The sequence below is a fragment of the Helicoverpa armigera genome, chromosome 1 (assembly GCF_030705265.1).
Source record: "Helicoverpa armigera isolate CAAS_96S chromosome 1, ASM3070526v1, whole genome shotgun sequence".
Taxonomy (NCBI): domain Eukaryota; kingdom Metazoa; phylum Arthropoda; class Insecta; order Lepidoptera; family Noctuidae; genus Helicoverpa; species Helicoverpa armigera.
The window spans coordinates 8,734,231-8,759,477 of record NC_087120.1 but is presented as its reverse complement, the minus strand read 5'-3'; the positions used below and the strand labels follow the sequence as shown (position 1 = coordinate 8,759,477).

At 35.6% G+C, this 25,247-nt stretch overlaps 1 protein-coding gene across 2 annotated transcripts in view; it reads right to left on the bottom strand.

Annotated features, from left to right (window-relative positions):
- Positions 1-21,767: 21,767 nt before the first annotated feature.
- LOC110378132 (homeobox protein caupolican) overlaps positions 21,768-25,247 on the bottom strand; it is a 45,691-nt gene continuing 42,211 nt past the window's right edge. For both annotated transcript variants that reach the window (XM_021337259.3, XM_021337257.3), the window contains exons 4-5: positions 24,884-25,182; positions 21,768-24,747 (exon numbers count right to left, since the gene is read on the bottom strand). In XM_021337259.3, coding sequence (XP_021192934.1) covers positions 24,233-24,747; positions 24,884-25,182 — 814 coding nt within the window. In that variant the 3' untranslated portion in view covers positions 21,768-24,232. The remainder of the gene's footprint in view (positions 24,748-24,883; positions 25,183-25,247) is intronic.

Genomic DNA, 25,247 nt, shown 5'->3' with positions numbered 1-25,247 from the left:
GGGTTGTACTTTACAACTTACTTATTTTTTCTTTAACAATAGTTCCGAAGTTGCTGGTTGCTATTTAGTTTACTACAACTCCTCTTTACATAAAATCATGCCCGAGTAATATTAAAGTTAGCACTCTGTTCAACTTTTTTTCCTATTAGGCATAGTACCAGTTCTTGGGAACTTTATAGAAATTGAACTTTGCCTAACTAAACATATTGCTTACTGGAATGAGTTAGTATCTAAGTTTGTCAACAGACGGGTCGAAAGAATGGTTAAGTACACTTTTCAGGATTCTGATAGAATGGTGAGTTTCGTGAAAGTGAGTGCTATATTTGTCACTATACAATATATAACGTTATACATTTTCGACCATCTTAGAAATAGGAAGTTTGTCCTCTCTCTGTTTGACCTGTATGTATGTATGTTTATGCGCGATTATTACAAGTTTGGCTGAACAAATTTTCACCCATCTGCCTGACGGCTTCTGAAGTCATATCGTTACTACAATTGCTGAAGTCATATTAATTGTATCAATGAATGTGTTCTAAAAATGACATACCTATTACATTAATTTACTGTTTTTATAATAAGGTAGACAGTCCAGACAGTCCACTTGAAAATGAAAGCGGAAAAGGAAAATAATTCTTGATTTACAGGTAAAAGAAAAATTTGACAAAATTAAGAATTATTTGGTGTTAATATTTTTTTTTATAAATCAAGTGTGAAATAAGTAGGTTTTCTTAACGCAGTTTATACTTTTCACATTTTCATTAGCTTTGGGTAATTTTGAAGAACATACCTCAACTAATAATTATCTATACTTCTATACTAATATTATAAAGAGGAAAACTTTGTTTGTTTGTAAAAAACTACTGGACCGTTTTTAAAAATTCTTTCACCATTTGAAAGCTACATTATCCACGAGTAACATAAGTAGGCTATATTTTATCCCGGTACGGGCAGTATTTACCACGGGACGTGGGTAAAACCGCGAGAAAACGGCTAGTAATTAGTAAATAGTAATGTAGGTATAACAATGATTTCATAAAAAAGAAGTCACAAAAAAACTATCGTTTATTTGAGTTCGAAATTATTTCTAAATTAATATTTCCATACACCAAGCTGTCTGTTCTCATTATGCGGCTGAAAGATCAAGGCTGTAAACTTGCATTCACGAAAAAAACCATAGATTCACAATTTATTATTGTTTATACTTATGTGCCAAAAGAAATCGTAAGTATATTTTTTTAACTACATAAGTAAGTTGTACTGATAACGTGTAGTTTATAAACTACTTATAAAGGTTATTATTAAAAAAAAGACTAGTAAATTCCTTTTCAGAACTATTAAAACCTAGTGTAGTGTAGGAGGGTGAGTGTGATTCGAACTGGTCCATTTTATCTATTAGTTAACTCCTACTGTTAAAGTTTACACTCCTTTAAATGTAAGTAATTACTATAAATACGTTATTTGAACCAGTTTTTGAAGCACCTCAACACTCCTTATAAAATAATTCCTTCTTGTATGGCTCCTTATGTAATAATAACGCTTTTAGTACATTGAATTCTGTGATGTTCGCAAGGAAGCCTACACGAGTGTTTATATTAACATACAAAGTTGCTCCCTATTCGAAAGGAACCACCCTTTAAGGGTGGTGTTATTAGTATAAGCAAAAGACATAAAGTTCCCCCTCCTGGTAGACGTGGTGTGCATACAATGGAGTTGGCATTGATTTTGAGTTAAATATCACCCCTTTGCCGCCGTGATGCATTGTTGTACATCGAACGTGTACAAACATAGTGACATGAATTATTGTTACTGGTTCTTTTATCTCTTTCATTGGCGTCATTAATCAGCTACAGAATATGCGTTTGATGGCTGCTCCTGTGGTGTGAGCAGCCACGCCAATGCTTTGTATGAGATGTCCGGAGAATTGCTTATGTTAGAATGCTCTGAGATGCTAATTTATGTGCTTTCTTTTAGTTCGATGTATATCGGGTGTGTCGTTCATAATCACATTAAATGAAATGCGTTAATATACTGGTTAATATAAGTCGATTAACACAAACAAAAAAAAAAGAAAAATACGTAAAAATAAAAAAAATGATTTTTTCAAACAAAGTAAATATAATAAAAATGTGCGACAATTAGAACACCATGTAAAAGTCAGTCATCACAAACAACTGAAATTCTCCCTTGAAAACTGACAGCTGTCAACTGGTCAAATCATTCGATAGTAATAACTTTATCTCTGCTTTACACATGATGTTGTAAATTATAAAAACTAAAAATGACTCCTGTGGTTAAACCACTGAATGGATTAGGTTATTTTTTTTAACAATTCGCCATAGAATATCATATAGTATATGCGATAGGATTTAATGTGATATGAACGACACGCCCTGTATAAACTTAAATATTTTTATACTAAGAAATTGCAACCAAAATCTATTCGTTTTTTTAACTTGGTTTCATAATTATGGGCCAGGTACACAATGATACATATAATTACACCGTAAACGCTTGGCATCAAATCTATTTAGCATCCATTTCAAAACTGTCATCGCGTCACAAAAAGGATGCCAGTAATATGACATTCAAGAGGCTTATAAGCAAGCTGGTTATTGTCAAAGGGGTACACCTGAACAAACTCGGTTAACGTCAAAGAGCAGATTTTAACAGTTTGTGTTTACAGATTAGTATTGACAAACTGAGCATAAAGCAGGTAATCTTCTATAGGATATAATGCTGCAAATCCCACCGGATGTGACAAGGATGCGTAGCTTTCCATAAGATCGAACATTTAAGATAGATTTTATTTCAAGTTGATAAACAAACTTGAATGATATTCAATGTGCAGAAATTGAAGTTATGTTAAGTACAAGTAATTACGTGCCGTAATTAGGTACTGGGGCTTCTGCAAATAATTTAGTAGTGGTACCTACCTACGTTGGTCACCAAAACAATCACTTTCGGAGACGCAATAGATCAACTAGCGATTTTCTCATACATATATTCCCAAAATCATGATTTCAAATTGTGAATAGGTTAAGATTTTGATTGTCACGCTACATAAAAATTTAGTTATTGATTTAAATTTCTCAACTAAAAAAATTGAAATTACTTTATTAAATCAAACCTATTGTTTTCTCTTCTGTAGAACACCTGATGGAGTGTTAACTATATTTAATTGTGATGGTAAGTATTTTATTTATGTTAACGCAGTGAAGACTTAGAGACACGAGAATTTACAAACGTCTTAACTTAGGTTTATTTTATTCGAATAGATCCATCTTTATTTCTTGTACAACCTAAAATTTTCTGTAAATCAAAAACTATAATTACGATAATCCACACAGTTGCGATACGAAACACACACGTAAATATAATTCATAAGTAAAAGAAGCCTTTATTTAAATTCCCACCCGTTAAAAGTACTTAACGTGGCATGGAATGTCGCAATGCCAAAATCCCACAGGCTTACTTAGTCAACTCCGCAGAACAAAAAAATACAATATGTTCACGGCGCTTTGTCCTTTTATTCATATTTAATCTCTAAAGCGTCTACAAAAAAACAATGATTTCACGGTACAGCATTAACGCATGTAGGCATAACAGAGAGGCGAACCAACCCAAAGTAAATACAAGACCATATATTAAAATGTTGTCAATCCTATTTACAGACATTTTACTCTGTGTTTATCTTATAAATCTATTGTGTGCATGGCGGTCGAAATTATGGGACTTTGTGTCAATATTGACGCGAGTCGGGTTTGTCGGCCGTTGCATTTAACACATCCCACCGGTACAGATAAACGCACGGAACTTGTAGTGCATGGCAACGGTGATAGATGGCGCTACGCGGGCTGTGGCCAGCGCGTCCGCCACGGCTGCCAGCAAATTAGTCCTTAGTAAGTTCTGCTACCCTGCAACAATTACTTGGATGCCAATATTTTGATACAAGTATAAAACTAATAATAAGCGACTTACTGTATTTATTCATTTCACATAAATCTGAATATCAATAAATTGTTTAGAGATAAGTAGATATGTATGCAACTATGCAACTTATATTCTTACTATCTCATAAAATTGTGATGGGCCGTAGAAAAATAGTGTTCCTCATGATTTTGTCAAAATTATGTCAAAAGGCTAGGCACGATTGTAAGTAAGTATCCAAGACCTATTCTTGGATTGTGGTAACTCGAATACCTATAAAGGTTTAAAATTGTAATAATTGGTAGTATGTAGGTATGTGACCTTTTCGGAATAAGTACACATTATCCTTATTCATTTAAATCCTGTTTTCAGATTAAAATCCAAATAGTTGCTGGAATTAATCAAAATCAGTTTTCAAACTACGCCATTGTCTGAGTTTTTTTTAACCATCCGTACTCTGGTCACAAAAATTCTCTATCAAATTTTCTGTAGAGCTCAGAACATTTAAAAAGGTAAATTAAACGTCTGGTTCTCCGAACAAAGAGTTATTCGGTAAAGCGCCGTGTCGGCATACATAAGGCGCGCCGGGATGTCATTAGCGAAAGCTTGGCCTTTCTAATGCCTAACTGCGCACCGCCTCCCATTGTCGGCAATAATGAGCAACTAACGATTTAAGCCCCTGCACTCCGTTTATTATGGACTAAATGCAGAGATTTCTATGAAAAATAATATGAGGCGCCACAAACTGGTGATGTAAGTGACAAAGAACCTAAGCTTTCTAACAATGCACTAACATTTATGCGATGAAAATATGAAAGCAATGGTAATTAGAGGCAAATAGTAGGTATATTAAAATATGTGACATTACATTATACTGTACCTATGAGTATTATGGGCATGGATCAGGTGGATCAGATACAGTCAATCTGAATAAACTGCGTACGTACAAATAACTAAATAAAATATGTAGGTAAAATAGATACAAGTTAGGGCAGAGATACATATGATTGATACATTAAAACCGAACTGAATTTGGCAGTCGTTACGGAAAGTCATAAGCTAGAAAGTCGGACAACCAGTCTCTTAATCTCATGCCGAAGATTATCTTATATTGGGATAAGGCTAGCAGATGATGATCATACGCTCATAACTTATAAAAATATTGTACTTGTCTCACCCATTTCCGTTAAATTATTAGGCAGGTAAGTACTACTTTTGATTCAGGGGTAGGAAGATGTTCCCTCGTTCGAACCAAAGGAAAGATCCGGCATAAACTACAAGTTAATACTTAGCCATAAACCATTGAATTAAATCATGTTTTTAATTAAATTGATAACTGAGACATTTCAATAACAAATTGTATTGCATCAGTTCGTGCCAATCATCAATGAACCGATCAATTTAAACTTGAATCAATATCACAAATATGCATGAATATGAATCCGATATCGTAACTACATAGTTGATATAAAAAGGAGAACAAATTGAGAATTTAATTGAAACAAAACGGGTTATTTAGCGGTGGTAAATTGCCGTTGTGGCAGTGTCATCGTTCCATTTGACATCGATGCTCATTTACTGAGCCGGGTGCTATATGAATGTTTGTGAATCACTCTGCTATTGTAACGACTAGCCGAGCACAAACAACGGCTCGTGGTACACAAACGTGGGGCAGTATGCGTAACAGTATACATAGAAAGCCCTCGTAATGTTTGCCTTCGTGTGATTTATTGGCTTCGTCGGATTTAGAGGCACGCACTGACGGGGTCCTAGTCTAGCGACTACGCGGTGTAACGTTACGTGACTATTAGATACACCGCCGCTTGTGATATTGCCTCTCAAGCTCGTCATGAGTGATTTGTTCACCAAATACACTTACGGCTCGTCAACACACAGAGGGGATTGTTGTGAAGATGAACAATTATACCGCAACACTGAAATAGTCAGCGTTACAGAACTCAGCTACCTACATGGGCTGTGAGACAAAATGTTTAGTTTCAACTTCTAATATAAACTTAAAATCGCGTTGCTTTGCTTTTTGGGCTCTCTTCTTCTTCCGAGCCTTTTCCCAACTATGTTGGGGTCGGCTTCCAGCGTTTAAGTACAATTATAAGAATAACGAAAAGATCCTCGTATCAATCATATATAAAATCTATGGAGTTATTTCCTCAATACAAAAAGGGTCCACCACTGGATTGAAGCGGTTTATGGCTGGTTAATTAATAAAAGTTAAATAGGCGCATACAAAAATTTATCATACACACTTTATTCACAGTTCTCTATAAAACTAAAACTATTCTTTTATATACGACTTAAAACTAATAATGACGTCAATAAGTACCACTTATGCAATTTATTATTGTTATAATTTGTCATCCTCCGAGCCTTTTTCCCAACTATGTTGGGGTCGTCTTCCAGTCTAACCGGATTCATCTGAGTACCAGTGTGACTGCCTATCTGACCTCCTCAACCCAGTTACCCGGGCAACCCGATACCCCTTAGTTAGACTGGTGACAGACTTACTGGCTTCTGACTACCCGTAACGACTGCCAAGGATGTTCAATGACAGCCGACAATTTGTATCACCAGTTAAACATACTGCTGGATGAGATGCTTTTAAAATCTTGATAAATGATTGGTCATTCTTGCACAAATACACAGTAACTTGTTGTCTTTTTAGAACCTTTATTAGGGTCCAAGGTAAGCTTACAAAATAAAATTCATAACTAACTTTGAGTATTTCCTAGATGCCGATACGCCACCCATCCCATTGGAAATTTCAGTAAGCGATGATCGCCAGCGGACAATGAAGAGGAGGGAACTCCGTGTCATCTGCTTTCAACATAATTAAAATCACTTTAAATAATGCCACTAAGCACCCAACCCTGCCGAGGTTTTATTTTAAAAAGTGCTATTAGCATTAAATTTAGTTTTGCGGATGATTATGTCGCCCTCAGGCTCGGGAGCACATTAACTGCTCACAATTTTTGTGAATTATTGTTCCGACCGTACTCCCTCGCCTTTTATAACACGCTTATACCAATTTTAACTACTCAGCCACTCAGGGTGTTAAGTTGTAAGGAGGAAATTGTTCGAATACAAAGCAGAAGCTTTAAAGCAAAAGTTGAACAATTAATTTCATTTACTCTTTATTCAAATGACAATGTGTTATCTATTTCATAAATATTTATTTTGAAATGGAGCTTGTCTTGATCATGGATATTAAATGTGTAACAAATATTTTACCGTTAACCAAATAATCATCAGACATGAAAATGAACAAATATCGGCATAATATCAGTAGGTAAATAGCACAGATCCAATTATTTTTCACGCCATGCAGATAATTTGATGGTGGTGGAAATAACGTTAATCGTGTAGGTTGTTTTGCTTAAACATTCATATAAAATTATGACGATATTATTTTATGGTGATATAAATAGGAAGAATAAAGTGGTGCTTAAAATCAGTGCAACGAGTTTATTCATCGCCGGTCTCAAGAATCGCAAAATCGATCCAAAGAAAACTACGACGATTAATGTCCTTTAATTGTAATACATTTTGTTTTTAATTAAAATTAAAAAGAAGTGTTGGAAGCACACGACACAGCGCCACCTACACACGATGTACACAAGTACAATCGGAACATAAAGTTCGCTCAGAACACGCTTATCGGCTAAATCGGAGGCAAAGAATCGGAAAGAAAAACAATCGTCCGGGGTTGGATTCTTTTAATTTATCCATCGCAGTTTTAAATCGGTGTTAAGATTCAGCAGTCGTAACGTTTTTTCAATTATCGGCGCCGATCGCTACGCGGCTTTACGATAGCTACCGAGACTCGAACATGCCAAGACTTGGTCCCCGTTAAAAGGAAAAAAAGTCTTCCCTAAAACTTACGCTTTATCTCGCACAACGGCCAGTCAATGAGTTCGATTTTGTGCACAAAGTTTAATTGTATTTCTTTTTATCTCGAGCTATTGTCTTAATTTCATATTTTCTAAATGTCAGGGTGGCTTAAGTATTGTTGTTATTCTATAAATATGAATGTAGGTATTAATTAAGTGAATAATATTACCTACACTTCTAGAAAATACCACGCGGATAAATCTCGCTATTCTTAATGCTTTAAACCTTACTAAAAAGGTAAAAAAAGCAGATTGAGCATATAAAATCTGCATTTACATCGACCAGCTGGCTATCCAATGTTCTTGGTGTGTGGCAGCTGCAAAAATACGGTTTCATAAAAAAAGCTGTTAAACATTATTTAATTGTTTGAAATAGAATCTTCTAAATTAACAAAAATACATTGGCAATGTCTCATGTATTCATTACCATATTGAAAGTATTGGTTATTAACATTTACAAGAAAATCAAAACTACAAGCAAAATAGCAATTTAACAATGGTAAAAGACTTGATATTATTACGCGTTATAAAGTTTAACCACCGTCCACAATAGAGTCATAAAAACGGTACCTTCTTACGTATAAACATATATATGAGTAGTAAAACCTGACCACGCTTCGTGGCTTTTATACTGGAGCACTATCTATAATTAAACAATGGGCCTGACCCACGCCCTTCCATTACAACCCGACGGCGACGTTTAACACATTCAGATAATCTCACTAAATCGCCATAATCTCAACTCGGGACGAAACTTAATTCAATTCCACGTTAATTTACTTATTTGAAAACGAGAGCACCCGCGATACAGAGTTATCAGGGACGGGCCCCTCGGGAATTAGGGCCTACTGGATGATCAGGATAATCTTTTTACGAATAAATCATGATATGAACCTTATACGCCTCTATGACATAAACACTGTGTGTCTTTTATTAACAGGGTAGGCCGTTAGATCAGCGTTTAAATTGAATCTAACCGTAGTGTGATATTTTTATGCGTTATTATGTATTACCGAGGGGCTTATTATGATATCACGCGTTTTTTCAAAGTCAAAGGTGTTTACAAAACTTTAATAAATAGGTGCGCGGTTCCAAGAAGCAGGTCTTGTGGAGAAGAACCGGAAGAAACTCCATAGATACTCTTTTCAAAACAGATTTTGTCAAGTTTGGCTCATCGTGTTCAGTTTAGTTTTATCACCTATACCTAGTTGGTACGTTTATTACCATAGGTAGATTGTATCTATAGACTAAGCGACATCGGAACCTTTTTCATCTATTTTCTTATTGACTTATATAATGTATGGGCTGTTAGCTAAGAATCGATCTGAAATATTTTTTGTTATTTGAGAGAAAGTAGTCCTGGGAATCCAGAGAAATATGTAAAAACATGTACTGTCTTCAAATAACCAAAATTCTGAATTGCTTTGATGATATAGACGACCGACTTTTTGGCCGTTTTTTTTTAATTTCACATTCTAGTAGTGAACTTCCTCAGTTTTGGGAAGTCGGTTAATAAATAGCAATTCTCGACCTGCTGAAAGGAGCTGAAAGAAAAAAAGGATTCCGAAAACAATGCACTTAAACTATAAAGTTATTAACAAGTCAACACTTAAAAATTACACTAACTAACTAAAACAGTTAGGTGGGTAGGTTGGTATGTCTACTTTGAGGAGTTTTTAAACAATCACATCAGCATCACTTCAAATTAAGGAAGGTCTATAGGTCCTCTATAGAAAACATAGAAAGGCAAAATAACAATAACATGAGGTAGGTTCCTTTCCTTAAAGTATTCGCATTACATCAATCATAGTCTTCATCATTTCTCAAATCTAGTATGAGATTAAGGATAAGCTGTGTAGGTGGGCGAACTTGACATTTATCAGAAACACCTATTAATAATTCGTTATTCAGATTTTTAGTTAAGTTAATGGCATTACACAGAGCGGTTTTTATACGAACAGGTGAATTATTATCACTGCTTTATTGGGTACCTTATAAAATAATGTAACTATTATAATGATGCCGGTTAATAATTTTATGCGTTTGTGTACACAGAAATGATAAATGTCATTATTTAAATGAGTACGACAGATAGGCAAGGAGCTGGGGCGAAGTGGTGTCGCCGTGTATTTTTAGGTTACGTCAGATCGCTCGGGCCGCGGGCGCAGATACGTCGCTATGTCGCCGGCCGCCGCAAACGCCGCTTGACATTAACAAATTACATCGGCTGTCAACTTTCTGAAACAATATACCAGTTGGCGTTTAACTTATCTTGGAACTTTTCGTCTCGTGTAGATAAAATGTTGTAATACTAAAATGTCATTATGCTTAGTTGAGAGGCCAGTACTCGTAAGTCACACAGGAGATAATATTTCATTGGGCGCGGTACGGCCCCCGCCTCGATCGACGCTATCGTTTCAGTTAGTATCGCAGTTACCGAAGCGATTTGTTATGTTATCTCCGTTACTTTGTTTGAGGTTGATAGGTCAACTTTAAGGTATCGTTCACGAAATCTATTCGTATAAATGTAGGTAACTTTAATATACATAAGTATGTTTGTGTTTAATTACTATGAGTTTTCCTGATTAACCGCCTCAATCAAATTAACTAGAACAGTTTGGTATCTAATACGTATGTATAAATGGCCACACTATTGCTTGCTAGTCTTGGGTGCATAAAGTACCCAGTACCTACGTGAATTCTAAACGGAACTAAAATTAAGTTTACTTAAATTGATTCTTTATTTAAAGGTAATCAGATGCTTACACATACGTACACAGTAAGTACATAATTAGCCACCGTTTGAGAAGGCATTCTTAATTAGAAGTTCACCTGCTACCGCTAAGTACAGCGCCAACATGATGTCATGTGCTCTATTTATGCATGGCCATGGGAAAGCATTTCTAAGGAGATATTTAAACAGATATATAGGCACTCACTCAAATCTACTATTGTAGGGAAATAATAAACAAGAGATTAGTCACGGAATTTAAAATATGAACATTTTAAGTAGTTAGTTCTGTTTGACGTGGATAATTTTGAATGGGATTAAACTAACAGATCTGACAGAAGTCTACGTGAGATAACATCGCGGACATTTCGACTTTTTACAGTAACATATTACATTTTTAGACAAACGGTACAAGTCAGCCCACGTTCTTCTTTGACAATCGGTGGGCACAGTCTTAAAAAAACTAATCACACGAGTTTTTTATTACTGTTTGGGAGTGAAGCTAGAAGTGATTTGTCCAGGGCAATCTATCATTCAAGCACTATGGGAATAATTAGTGTCAGCGAGCGCATCCGGACAGAGTGCGCGCCAACAATGAGCCGCGTGACGCACCATTCAAACAAACCATTAATAATTTTGAATGCTAGTTTTTCTAAGACGGATTCACTCTTGTAAATAAATGGTACAGCGGATTCTTAACTACCTACTTACGGAGATATTTTTTACGGTGATTTGTCGCTAGTCGGTTAATGTCGCCGCGGTGGTCAAAGAACTATTCGACTATCCTATGAAGAGCGTATACGTACGCGTAATCGCATAGAAAAGTAACATTCGTTTTGTGAGTCGTGGTACCTAGTTTAGCTACTTGATGAAAGCGCAAAGGTAATTGAATGCTTAATAGCTTAAGTGAAAATATGTAGATGTTAAAATGGAAACCCGAGAAATTTCGTGATTATTTCCCAAATACTTTTGTGTATTTATACGTAAAATGTAAAAAAATGGTTGAGGGAACGCAAACGGTCACGGTCTCACACCACGTTTTGTAGGAACCGAACCGGTGTGAACGACCTCTGCTTCGTTCCAAGATATTATGTTTAATACGCATTTTAATAAAGCTCTTATTGTTTAGGCAATGGCCGAATAAATTAAGCTCGTCTTATAGGTACTCTTCATAATATTCATTAACACTTTGTGAATTAGTAAATAACATGTTTAGTCAGAATATTAGTTGAAAACCATCTCAGCATTAGTACTTCTTAATCATGTTTGTTATAATGTTTAACTTATCATTCATCAACATTTTCTTTAGGCTGTATTTTACAGACTTAGCTCGACTGCCCACAATCTTAAAACATTAAATTGATTACCTTATTTCTTGTTAAGTTTTGTTTAAAATTGGACATTAAACGTACTTAACGGCACCGGGGATGTGAGGACAATGACATTTTGGTTTCAACATCCGGAGTGAAAAATGGTAGTGACCCAGGGACACGGTTTTGTATAGCAAATAAAAATTAACAAGACACTGTTCACACGTCATTTAATTGAGACAAAAAAAATACATGTCTAAATACGTTTATTCAGCATAACACTTTATGCTAATTAAATTAGTTAGCACTGGTCAAGTAATAGGTAATTAATATTGAATAGGGTTCCTTACGTAGATAAGAATATCCACTATAAAAATGCTTTATAGAGTTACTTAAGTTAATCATTTTAAAATAATCAAGTTTTATAAGTTCTTCAAGTTCGTCAAACGAAAGCATATAAGTCAATAAAGTACGTAGGTAAATGTGTTATTGTTTATTAGATCTGATTTCCGTCGCTTCACTTACATCATAAAGATATTATGACTTCACAAACCCTAATAAAAGTAGCATTTAATCTTTTCCAGGCTCCCTAACTTCACTGTACTTATACACAAATTAAACACGTGAAGCAAGTGAGTTTATCGTTTTAAGCAAATAGGCACCTTCGTATTCCCTCTATTTTTCGTTTAGGTTGGCATTTTATTTTCTTTGGATTTTTAAAAGTGTTTCTTTGCTGTTATTTAATCATAAACATTTGTTCTAAATGGCACAATATATGATTGAACTTGTTGAACTTACATTAAAAGCAATTCTGTGCTTGGGGAACCCTAAATGGGAAAAGAATAACAATGGCGATTAACCTCCTCTAAGATATTTTGTGAATGGGCCTTCACTTTGTGTAATAAAGAACTCGTTCATAATTAGCGCTGTATATTAAATATAATGTCTAAAACGTGATAATAAGGAAGTAATGTAAGCAAGATCGTTATAATAAAAAATAGAGATTTCTTTATGTGTACAACTAAATGAGTGAACGTCGTCATATTAATTGTTTTACGGCAGCTGTTAACTTGTATGAAATACACCTAGCTTCACGGTAGGGTAGATGCTATTATCTGAGTCTAACTGTAATGTAAGGCTACCTAACAAACAAACTCGAATACGAATGCACAAAAGTCAAAGTATGACGTAAGTATTGTCAATAAATTAAAGCACGTACCCCAACATTCGTCGGTCTGATACCGTGATAAACAACACCGGCACTCCTGACGCTCACTAGAAACGATATTAATAAAATGTTATTCCTTCTTTGAGGCTGAATATCAAAGCAATGAAATCCGGGCGGATTTTTCGGTATCATTGGCGCGATTACACAGAAGACGCGACTCCGTCGACAGATTTAACGAGTCAGCCAAACAACGCCCTCACAGATATCTTTCACCTGAATATTTAGCTCTTTGAGTAAAAATAAATCTTTTCGTTTCTCGGAATAACAACAGTGTCAAGTGAACTCACTTTAGAGCAAAGATTATATTTGTCATCGACTATCGCATTAAGCTCGTTTACGGGGTGTCGCAGACGCGGTAAACGATTTAGTTGGAAGAGCCGCCGGAGGCTCCCACACACGGAACAGATGTTTTGTCATCACACCACCTTTCCACTACAAACACTCTCTCTTTTAGCCCCGACAATTCAAAAATAAATAAAATAATAATATACTCTTAGAAGACGTTACGTCTGTCTACTATTTATAGAGCTGTCATTTCAACTTAAAGACCTAATGAGCCGTTTCTAATATCGTGTGGTAGATATCATTTGGTTTCCCTGTTTGTTCACATAATTACCATCCACACGCTCGCGGCACTCGCCTCACTCATCATATTATTTTAAATACTTAAGGGGAAGTATCTAACTCTCGAGTTCAAAAAGATACAGTTAATCCAGGAGACGAAATTTACCCTGCATTCTGATGTTAACTAACACAAGTTATATCTCGAATTGTCATCGTAGTTTTTTTTTTCTTCTTATGCATACGTCATAATTCCAAAATGTTAGTAAAAATAATTAGGTATATCAGCCACAAAAAGCGGGTTTTATTTGAGGTCTTTACAAGTATTAAGTAGCCGTTGAATGACAAAGAAATAAAAGTTATCATTTTTATATTTTGACCAGCATTACGTATAAGAATGTTAATTCACAAAATACGGCACTGGGGAATTATTTCCAGAGAAGTGATTCCCTCTGAAACGAGAAGGCTATCAAGGGCAACAACATACCGTCGACGCCGACGACAGAGTTGGAGGATTTGAGAAATATTCCAGCATTTGTCCGCCACACCACCTGTTCGTTCACACTCGACCTCCGGAATTTTTCGGTATTGCCGATGCAAAGTTTCTCGTTAATATGCAAATTAAGAATTATCTGCACAGAGGACGCGGGATTTAGGGTCACTTTCAAATAACGCAAAGTGCGCAGCTAAATGAAAATTTGAACTTCACGCTCTGATTGTACGCGGACCCGTTTAAAGATTTAGCATAATTACGAGATTTTATTTTTGTTGTATGTTTATCGTGGTATACATACATTAGCATATATTTATGCGTGAAATTCGTGGCTCACATAATGTCACTAACTAATTAAACATTTTATTACTGTAATGTAGTGCTTAGTTGTTTCAAGCGAACTATGAAGAAAAATTTAGAACTCTTAACTGCCTACTCTGAACACATTAAGAAAAATAACAGGTATTCCTTTAATAGTGTATTGCAAATATTAAAGCCAAACCGTGTATAGTTTACTAAACTGCTTCAATAATTGTTAGTTAAATTCTGTTATACCTACTGTCGTCTGCACATAGGTATTTACTTAATGAACTCTTCAAATACTTCCATTTTGGTCATTGAAAATCATGTCAATTTGTCTTATCAGATAGAATGATGCTTGTAATTTAAATCGGTATTTACCTATTTTTGCCTACCAAGGATTAAAAATAATAGTGACTTAAATACTTGTTGTTCTCTAATGCTGTACACTCCTGAAAAGTTTTTTTTTCACACCGACGACCTTAAGATTTTGATAACAGTAGATACCTTCAAATGGTTAGCCTACAAAAATAGAACCTTACCATAAAAGTAATAAAGAATTGAGTAACAATGAAGCAACAGCCGGCCACAAACGCGGGCTGCAGCAAATTACCGCTTGACCACATAAAGACTGAGCAATGCGATGGAGTGTCACCAGTCAATTAATTGCCATGCGTGCTGAAACAGATTTATCATGAGCACTTCTGAGGATTCCCCAACTCCACCTACCGACCGATTGACTTAATATTTACATCGCTCTGGTTTCAGATATTCTGTATCACCGCATCATCATGTCACAAAAAATACATAAATAAGCATACAAAAGCCACTGGTATCATGCGGACTACCTCCTAATTGTTTTAATTATTGCGTACAAATTAAGTTGTATTTGAAATGGAAGAAAACATAATCCTGCGGTTTTAATTCATGAGCGCTCTAAATATGCCAACCGACTTGGTGAGCGCTGATTGAAGTCCCGCATTAATTTATATTGCAAATAAAACCTATGAAAAAAAACGCCAACAATTGTTTATTTGAAATTCCAACAAAATAACATTTAGTCGGTATGACAAAACCAACGCTGGACAGGATTGTTGGCGGAATACTAATATGGCTTAAAGAAGAAATAAAGAATCGCATAATGTTGTGTCGTATTTGTAATATGGACATCGATAAATCATAGGGAACCGACCACAATCGTTCCGATGACATGGCATGCTTACAAAAAATAATACAAGCCATCATTCAGATGCCCCGTAGAATTGGGTGGGAGCTTAGTTCACCTTTAGGGTTGAAGACTGTCTTTATAATCGTGCCTTTCCAAGCTATTATTACTAACTTTGTTGATAGATATAAAATATATATATTTAATTTAATTGGTAACACTTATATTATAAAATTTAAAGTGTCGATGGGTGTGTAAATTTATGATTTTAAGACGTACAAATATCCGAGATAAGAACCCCCTCGTTTTTGGGAAGTAGTAAAAAAATTGGGTATAATATGTTCTTTTGGTATGTACTTATTTAATATATTTATTCGGGAATGGGAAATAGATAACTCGCGACGCGTGTGAAACCGCGCATAAAAGCTAATGAAAATAATATATTTCATACTTCTGGTATGATAAATTAATATGTGAAAATTCATTACTTTACTGACATATACCTAGTATTGAAAGAATATTACCTGATTATATCACTTAAATTCACTAAACAAACTTAATATTATGCAACTTTTATTAGCGTGAATCATGTTTTGCCAACCTTAACAGGTCACGATTCAGAAACAAGCAAAAGTTGATTTTATACTGAATGTTAATATGAGGGCTTGTCCCTAATTTATTTATCTATTGTATTAACATTATAGGAAAGACGAAGTCTAAGGGACGAACTACGATTAATCGTTTTGAAGGTATTAAAAGATTAACTGATTAAAATTGTGACTTTGATGTTTCCCGTGGATTCATTCGCGTCTTAAGCTACTATTTTGCACGACTGGATACAAAAATAACTTAGGTTTCCTCGATAGGTACCTCTACGAAATATTTAATATTAAAAGAATATTACAATTAGAACCTATCGTTCCTGAGATTAGTGAGGTTCTATAATATTTAATTGAAAATAACTAAAACTGGGAACAGTTTTCAACCGACTTCCTAATAGGTAGTGATTCGAAATTCGAACGTCTTTTGGCATAGCTTTACAAAATTTTTCAAAGACGTTTTTATTGATTTGGAAAATTCTTTCTTTACAATTGCAGTTGGGTCATATTGTTACAAGGTCAGAATATGATGATGGTGCAACTCTCGAGAATATTAAGCATGCATCAGATGAAAACTATATATTATTAGTATTGAATGAGTCTATATTAGACCGTATCTGCTGATGGAGACGATAATTAACCAGGGGCACTCCTAAACGGTTGATAGCTGCTACCTTGTGTATATTTTATTTATATTCATAAAATAAGGACTTACTCTTATGGATTACGAAACTGACTTATAGACATATCAAAAGTTTTAATTTGTTCCTATCACTGTTTTGTGAAGTCGTTTTTTTTCTGTAAAAAAATTTTTTGGTCATAAATATTTAAAAATAAAAAAGGAATTTTGTACAAATATTCCGTGTTAAACAAGCTTAGTAGAGTTACCTTCATGAAATTGCACATATCCACGTGGGAGAAAGGTTTTAACGTATTTTAAAGTATGCATACATTCCCTTGACGATCCCGACTCATTGTTTGTGACCACAGAAAGAGCAAAACACCAACCAAGATGGAGATGTCCAATATTTTAGATGGCATAGCAGTCGCCGCTACGAAATCGGAATTCTTGCCTCAAGGATTCTCCTCGGGCCAAATGCTTAAAAACAGCTGTAAATATATGTTATTAAAGTCCTTATTTCATCGTAATAACGCTTTTACAATGAGACTGTATCGCGACGTTCGAACAACGCTTTAGTAACCAGGTATGCAATAGATAACCATGTTTTATGCTAATCCTATAAACAGATACATAACTTACAAATTTTCGAGAGCCTTGGTAAACGTTGAAGTTAAATTACGAGGAAGTGGGCTTTATTACCAAGCACCTACGTCCAAGTGTGCACATAAAATTATGAGCAATCAACCCGTAGATTGTTATGTTGACTTTTGCCCGTCATCGGCTATTAAGATTTCTTTGTTATAGAAACATGTTGGACTATTTACACAACACGTTTCTCTGAGCGCCTTTGTAAAAATAAGTATTTTTTTCCTTATGTTCTTGTCGGTCAGCGTATATCGCTCTCACGAGTTTGAATGAAATCCTCAAGTCACTTAGTTGGATGCGACGTTAGAATTTGCTTTTAACATAATGAATCGTTTCGATAGCTTTATTATAAGAACCGAATGACGACGATATAGTCCGGTAAAGGTTCAACAAAGCGGGCATCTTGAGGTGACAATGATGCGTGATTGCCGCATGAGAGTTTGTAATTGAAAACTTATACTTGATTCACTGTGACTCACTTTATAAAAATGTTGATTGGTCTTGGACAAGTTGAAACTCTATTATTATAACATTCCTACACTTAATGAAACTTAAGCACGTATAGACTAATTTCATTTAGAGACGTATATATATACTAGGATACTTAACGTTTAAGTTTAGTTTAGGCATACCTACCTACGCAGATTCACTTCACTACCAGAGTTTGTCAAAAACTTTGTTTTTATTTTCAATTTAATCTTGAAATAAATACAAGCGTGCAAATGAAATATTTCTTGAAAAAAATATGCTCTAGTTTCAATTTCATGGCTGCTGGATTCCAATAATCATAAGTAAGAGGCGGATATTAACTCCTTCGTGAATAAATAGGCGATATAAGCAATTCATGATGATTGGTGGACATTTAACCTAAAGGTCCTTCAAAAGAGTAGGTAGTTAATTTAATGTTATCAGTGTTTTCATACTCAGAAGTTAGACCACTACCATAGTTTATCAAGCCATAAAGTGGCGCATCGCCTTGATGTAGAGAGATATGCTACCCGCGTGTTAGTATTTACGCCGTTATTGTATCATGAATGTAGGTTGTCAACATAATTAGAATAATATTTAATAATATGCATAAATAAAATGTTTCAAGATATTTAATCTGACATTTGCATAAACTAGCAGTAGGTTAATTCTCACTTCAGAATGATTGTACCATTGAAAAATTATACAGAAGTTGAAATACACACACATTGGGCCTATCGCACAGTGCGATACGCACTGAATATCATGAGTTTGTCAGCACATGGCACGCGATCCAAGCTCGCTTCCCTGCAAAATCCTTTTTGCATTGAGAAAGTATCTCCTTTCGTTTGCGCAACCTTATTCTGTGGCTTTTTAAATCGTGGCTTTACCAGATAACATTTAACATCATAAGACCCAAGTTCGCCGACATCATAAACATCGATTTTCAGAATCACTCTCTTTGGATCCAACATTTTGAACCTACTTTTTATGTATTCTCGATGGAACCCAATTGCTAATTCTATTGAATCACATTTTATGCCGTCATTCTCTGACTTGTCAGGTCGGCCGGAGAAAAGACAATCGGTCCAGGTGGGGTTTCGCGGATGGGGCGGACCTTGACTGCGAGTGCGGGCCTGCTGTGCAGACCATGTCCCAACTCACCGCATGCCCACTGTACCCTGAAACTTGCTCGCGGGAGGACCTAATGAGCGCGTCCGACCGTGCTCTCGGTGTGTCTTGGCATATTGGGCTGACAAACTATAGTCTCACTGTAAAACATGTCATTGATACGAAAGAAGAAGAAGAAGAAGGCCGTCATTAGTGCTTTCTAGAAGCAAAACCTTTACATTGTAGCTGTTTTTCCGCGGTTTCACCCGGGTGAAATTTTTGCCCGCACCCAGAAAAAATTGAGCCAGTATTATTTGGGTATGGTGTAGTTTTTCAACAATGAAATAGTTTTTCAAATTGGTTCATTAGTAGGAACCATTAGGGTACAAGCAAACGAAAAAATGTTTCCTTTTTGTTCAATGGGCAACGGTTAGACAAGTTTGTATGACAGAAAATTCATGAAAAACTGCGTTGTAACATTGTTTTAAGAAAACTGACGTCTATGTTTTAGTTGGACTTGGGGGTCTTCAATAGTTAGCGGCTTTGTTACAACCTCATCGAATATTCAAAGCGATAACATCAGCGTTGCACCGCTAGCACTTCTTAGTTTTCGCCTTTATTTTTTGTTTTCATTAACTTTCTTATTTTATTATAACACTTGATAACATGAACTACAATTTATGATAATTGAAGAGTTAACAGTTTAATTGAAAATTATTAACAAAATTCGAGTGCACAAATTCCATTGTACCTAATTCTGTCATGAAGTTCTTTCAACGTTGCCATAGGCTGTTCCACGATTTGTTTATTTATATTGTGGTTGCCTTTCATCTAGTATACGTGAGCAAATAATGAATGTACGACATATCAGACGGCGGTGTGACGTCACTCCGGACACGGGCACATCAAAGCACTCTGCATCGATGATTTATGCGTATTTTGTTAGACTTCGGCCCAATTACGTTCATGAAAATTTGTGCACTTTCATAATAAAGTGTTTACTGCTGAAATGCTTTGATGTCTAATTGGGCGGATGGCGCGATGAGCTATACTGTTACTATACGAGTGTCCCGGTAATCGTTGATTGATTTATCGTTACACTTTAAGTAAGTAGATTTACTACTGGTCAAGGGTAGTCATCATAATTAGATATAGTGACTGTTCTAACATTGTATACCTTCATATATGAAGTATTATAAACTGATATGTTTATGCTCCACTTTACCTTCTGAAGCTGCATATGTAGGTAGTTACTATCTTCTTTCACTAAAAGAAGACGCTCCAAAAAGACTAGCTGTATCAGTGTTCCAAAGTACTTGACATAAAATCATACCGAATTGTTTAACCACATAGAAGGTATATTGTATCCAGTAAGCTGTATGGACAATGGATGTTATTGATGAAAAGAATGATCATTTTTTTAACTTTTACAACTAGTAATGATTAAAAGCTAATAGTGTCTTATTTAAGTCGTAATACTTGAAGGATTTTTCATACAGTAGTAGGTATCTGTTCATATGACTCATTGGCATTGTATTAATGAGCGATTTAAGAGATCTATAAGTCCAAGTTTACCTACTTACGATTATTTCACCGTTAGTCCGACGTTGATTGGTTATTGTGTGGTCATGGACAGTCCACTGGAGATTATGAGCTGATTTCTTCCTAACTATAACATACATAGGTAGGTACCTACATTGGTAAGGAAATAAGCGTTCCTATCTATAGCATGATGATATAGCATTTTTCTAATTTATATATTCATTAGATTACGGTGTCACTTAGGTATTTGAACTAATGTCTGAATCTTTAACGGATTATCGGTACTTAATTGTTGTTCCAGAAAATATAGAATAGGAATATACTTTTGTATATATTCACGTATAATATGAACCATAGCGATAGGTACTGGATTTTTTTTACATCTACAGTTTATGTGTGAGAACTCAAATGTCAGTAGGTCAACTCGTAGAACAATCGAACGTTAAAGTAAAGTTGGTTTAGCCTGGACCGGTTAATACAGCTCTCGGTGATATCATAGTAAGAAGATATTATTTTCACCAGGTTGACTTCATAATAACTGTGTCACAAGCGTGTTTTGATTATTTGTTGTTGAACCCACATAAAACATACACTCCTAGTTAAAATCTGTTTCGTAGGTTTTGCTTTCTCCTCTTTAATATTAGTATGAAATATTTTTCCTACGTATTCCAAGCTCTGCTGCAACCCCATCACTGCATTAAGTGCCACTATTCGTGTTCAGCGCCATCATGAAACTATACTTTACCTATATACTTTACTTCTTTGTTTTGGTCAAACGCCGTCGTAGTCAAACATTTCAAAGTCGCCGTCAGTTGAACTTTGTGTTTGTATTTAATCACCCGCGTTAAGGGGAACCTTCTTCACGTACCCGCAAAAAGTATAGCCTATGTCACCCGGAAACAGTGTAGCTTCGCAACAAATCTTTCCTGTTTATAAGTTATTAAGAAAAATAATAGGCATAAGTATGCAAAGCATAAGTAGGTTTATATTTTTTCTTCATAATTCGATTGCCTTTTGTTGCACCTGATCTTGAATACTGGATCACCATTGTTATAACAGAAATACAAAAATTAATGCTTTAATATCCTTTATCAATATTATATAGACGTAACATAGGGATGTACCTCATGATTGTGAGATATAATTGAAACAACCAAAAAATATTTCTGTATTAAATTTTATTGCATCTATTCACACACCTTTCTGGGAAAACGGTTAAAAGACGTTTGAAGCTAACAAAATTAGACAACATGTAATAATTTTATCAACAGTTAATTTGTTTTTTAACTTAACCCATTTATAATACAATAAATTCTGACACTACAGTTTTCTGAATGACACTGACACTACAATAATTACAGTTAATGTGAATTCAGAAATGTAAGTACTTGTTGTTTAATAAAAAATATACATTGTCATTAAGATATTCGTATATCGTTTATAGTCGAATACACATATTTTCGTTGTTTACATAACTACCTTGAAGAATCACGTCTTCCATCCGTGTTTTTATTTACATCAACAGGATTTCTAATACAGAAAAATTATTGCATTTACCTCTCTTAAATACTCACGTTATTATTACAATATATACTTACAACAGTGACGTATGTACAAAACTATAGACTCAATTTTGGACTTTCAGTCTCTACAATATTGAAAAGAAAATATTATACAATGTTTTGAAATCAATCGATGATGATAATTTATATTCATTTATTGTTTCCATCTATACAAGGCCATTTTTATGAAGTTATGACAAATTGCTATGAAGACGAATGTTGTGTAAATGCTATAGATGATACGAATTCGAGTAGGGCTGGCAACGCGGTGGATATTGAATGCTGAATTACGTCTACCGCTGCAGCGGGATTACGAAAGCGCATCATCACCGAAACAGCTCGGGTTTATGAATATCTTCCTCCACTTCATATATTTATTCCGATCTATATTTGCATTACTTGTAAGAGGACGGCAGATTCGAAATCGAAGCATAAATATGCTGTACTGTTTATAGGTCTTATATCAATATACCTATTTAAGTTGAAGTAATGTTTGTTAAAAAGTTATCAATATTCTGACAACAAGAAAACATGCTGCGCCTACCCTTTTTCTCCCCCCCCCCCTTTCTTTCTTTCTAATAGTAGTTTAGTTTTTTAGATTATTGACAGAACCTTAAAAAAGGGTCCAAAAATCGTAATACCTATGCAAAAGGTACCTGAAATGAAATATTGAACACCAATTACATCCAAAAACTAATAAAAATACACTAATTACAAGTTAAAAGCAATTTAAGTTTAAGTTGGCACAAAAGAAAATGTAAATTAGGTACCTAGACGCTCATGTGTAATACAAATACGGTTTGTTTAACTTTTATAATGTTCTGCCGTTAGCGAACAAAAGTTAACGGCAATGCTAAATATTTTAATTGTGACAATAAATTTTCTACAATTATGTATTACAGCAATGAATAACTTTTATTTGGAGTCTAATTATTTTAATTTCGCAGGAAGCCCAACTCTCTTCCGCATTTCACGTTTCGTTGGTCCCACATGGTTCAAAAGTGTTTCACTTTACCTACTTTATAATAATAGGTGGGTACACTGATTCTGATGCTACACAATTTTTTATTTTCTTTTTCTTGTCTGGTAGATAGTTGTTAAAATAATCCAACATTCAATAAACATTGGTGTTGTGTGAGAATGGACCGCAGGAGTTACCTTGTTTGTGCCAGCCCTACTTAATGAAAATTATTTAGGGCGAGTTACACGGTATAAATAAAACAATAACCAAACCATAACCAGCCATGTACTTCGTCAAATTGCGAATTGACAACGGAAAACGCTTTGGTTATCGTTATAGCAAAATGGTGCAACTCAACGTTAGTAATTAAAGTTGATGAATTAGAAATAGGCATGTAATTTCAATTATGTTTAACACAGACAATTATAGTCTTCTGACTAGAAAAAACTATACAGATTTTTCGAAAAACTCACCAAATCTGATATAAATTATTGATATATTGTAGATGTAAGAACTTATATTAACGACTCGTTATACTACTGACCTCGTATCAATAAATATTAAAATTCGAATGTTAGATTTTTTAAGAAACTATCAAACAATAGAAAACACTGGACGTAATTAGGCACTAAATATAAGTAGAATATTTGAAATAATAATTTACACTACATACAAATAATAATCTAAAACAGTGTTCTTTATCTATGTATAAGAAACTTAACACATATTAATACCTATTTTTGAATGAAATCACTTCGTTTATCCACCTCCAATAATAACTACAGCAACGTGTCGCAAGGTCCAACTTGTATAGCACCTAGTATTGTCGGTCGGTCGGCGCGGGCGCAGCGTCGACGTCGTTTGCGAGTTGTCAACCTCACGGCGCGGGCGGTGGCAGGTGGCACACCGCTCGCATGTGTCCACTATCACAAATCTAAGCTTCTCTACCGGTGCATAATAATTATTATCACGTATTTATACGTATGTATACATATTTATATTAGTCTATCGGTATTTACAGGCTGAGTCACCCTCGCGGCACTCTTCGTAGGAGATCGAAATTATTGTCGATGCGCCAGCGGCGGGCGGGGGGCTTGTGGTCAGGCTCGCGGTGGAGGTGGAGGTTCGGCCAGCGACGATGTGGACGATGAGGACGGCGAAGGAGCGGGCGGCGCGGGCGCGGGCGCAGCTAGCGCCAGCGAACGAGAGTACTCCAGTAGAGCCACGTCCGCCGGGTGAGTTGGGGGATACAAGCCTCGATATAGTTCAGGTCGGCTGTAAGGGTGGGCGAGGCGAGCAGCCGCAGCCGCAGCTGCCGACTGGTAGAACGCCGATGCTGGAGAGGGCGGTGCTGGGGCTTCACCTTCTTTACTAGCCATGTCCGCTAGTGACCATATTCTTGGCTTAGCAGATGCTGGGGTGCTGCCGGGTGGAGCACGTGAAGGTAAGTGCTGGTACGCTGGGTGAATAGGTCGTTCATAGGGTTCAGGTGATTCAGGACCGCTATCAGCTCTAGATTCTGACCATTCTGATTCCGTTCTTTGCCCAAGCATATCCAATCTCTGTTGTGGTCTATCTCCATCTTCGCTAGACCCCGTTCCTGAGTCTTTCCCATCTAAAAGAGAAACTGTTTTGAGACAAGATTTTTTTGCAGGTCACAATACAACAAAACACAATGCCGCCCGTCGGTAAACATATAAGAAATATGTTAGTTATCTGACTAGTTAAAAGCTAAAGTTTAAAATACATACCTAGTCCATCTTTGCCATCATTGCTTTTGTGGTCATCATCATCATTATTATTGTCATCGTCATCGACCCTGTTCCTTGGTTCCCACGTCATCTTATTTTCCTTCTTGAGGCGGCGGCGCGCGTTCGCGAACCACGTCGACACCTGCGTCAGCGTCATCTTGGTGATGATAGCTAACATTATCTTCTCTCCCTTCGTTGGGTAAGGATTTTTCTTGTGCTCGTTTAGCCATGCTTTTAAGGTGCTTGTAGTTTCTCTTGTCGCATTTTTTCTTCTTGCGCCATTAAGGTCCATTCCATACCTAATACAAAAAACAGATTAATGACTATTGTGAGTGTAACTTAAAGTTTATTAAACAAAGTGACT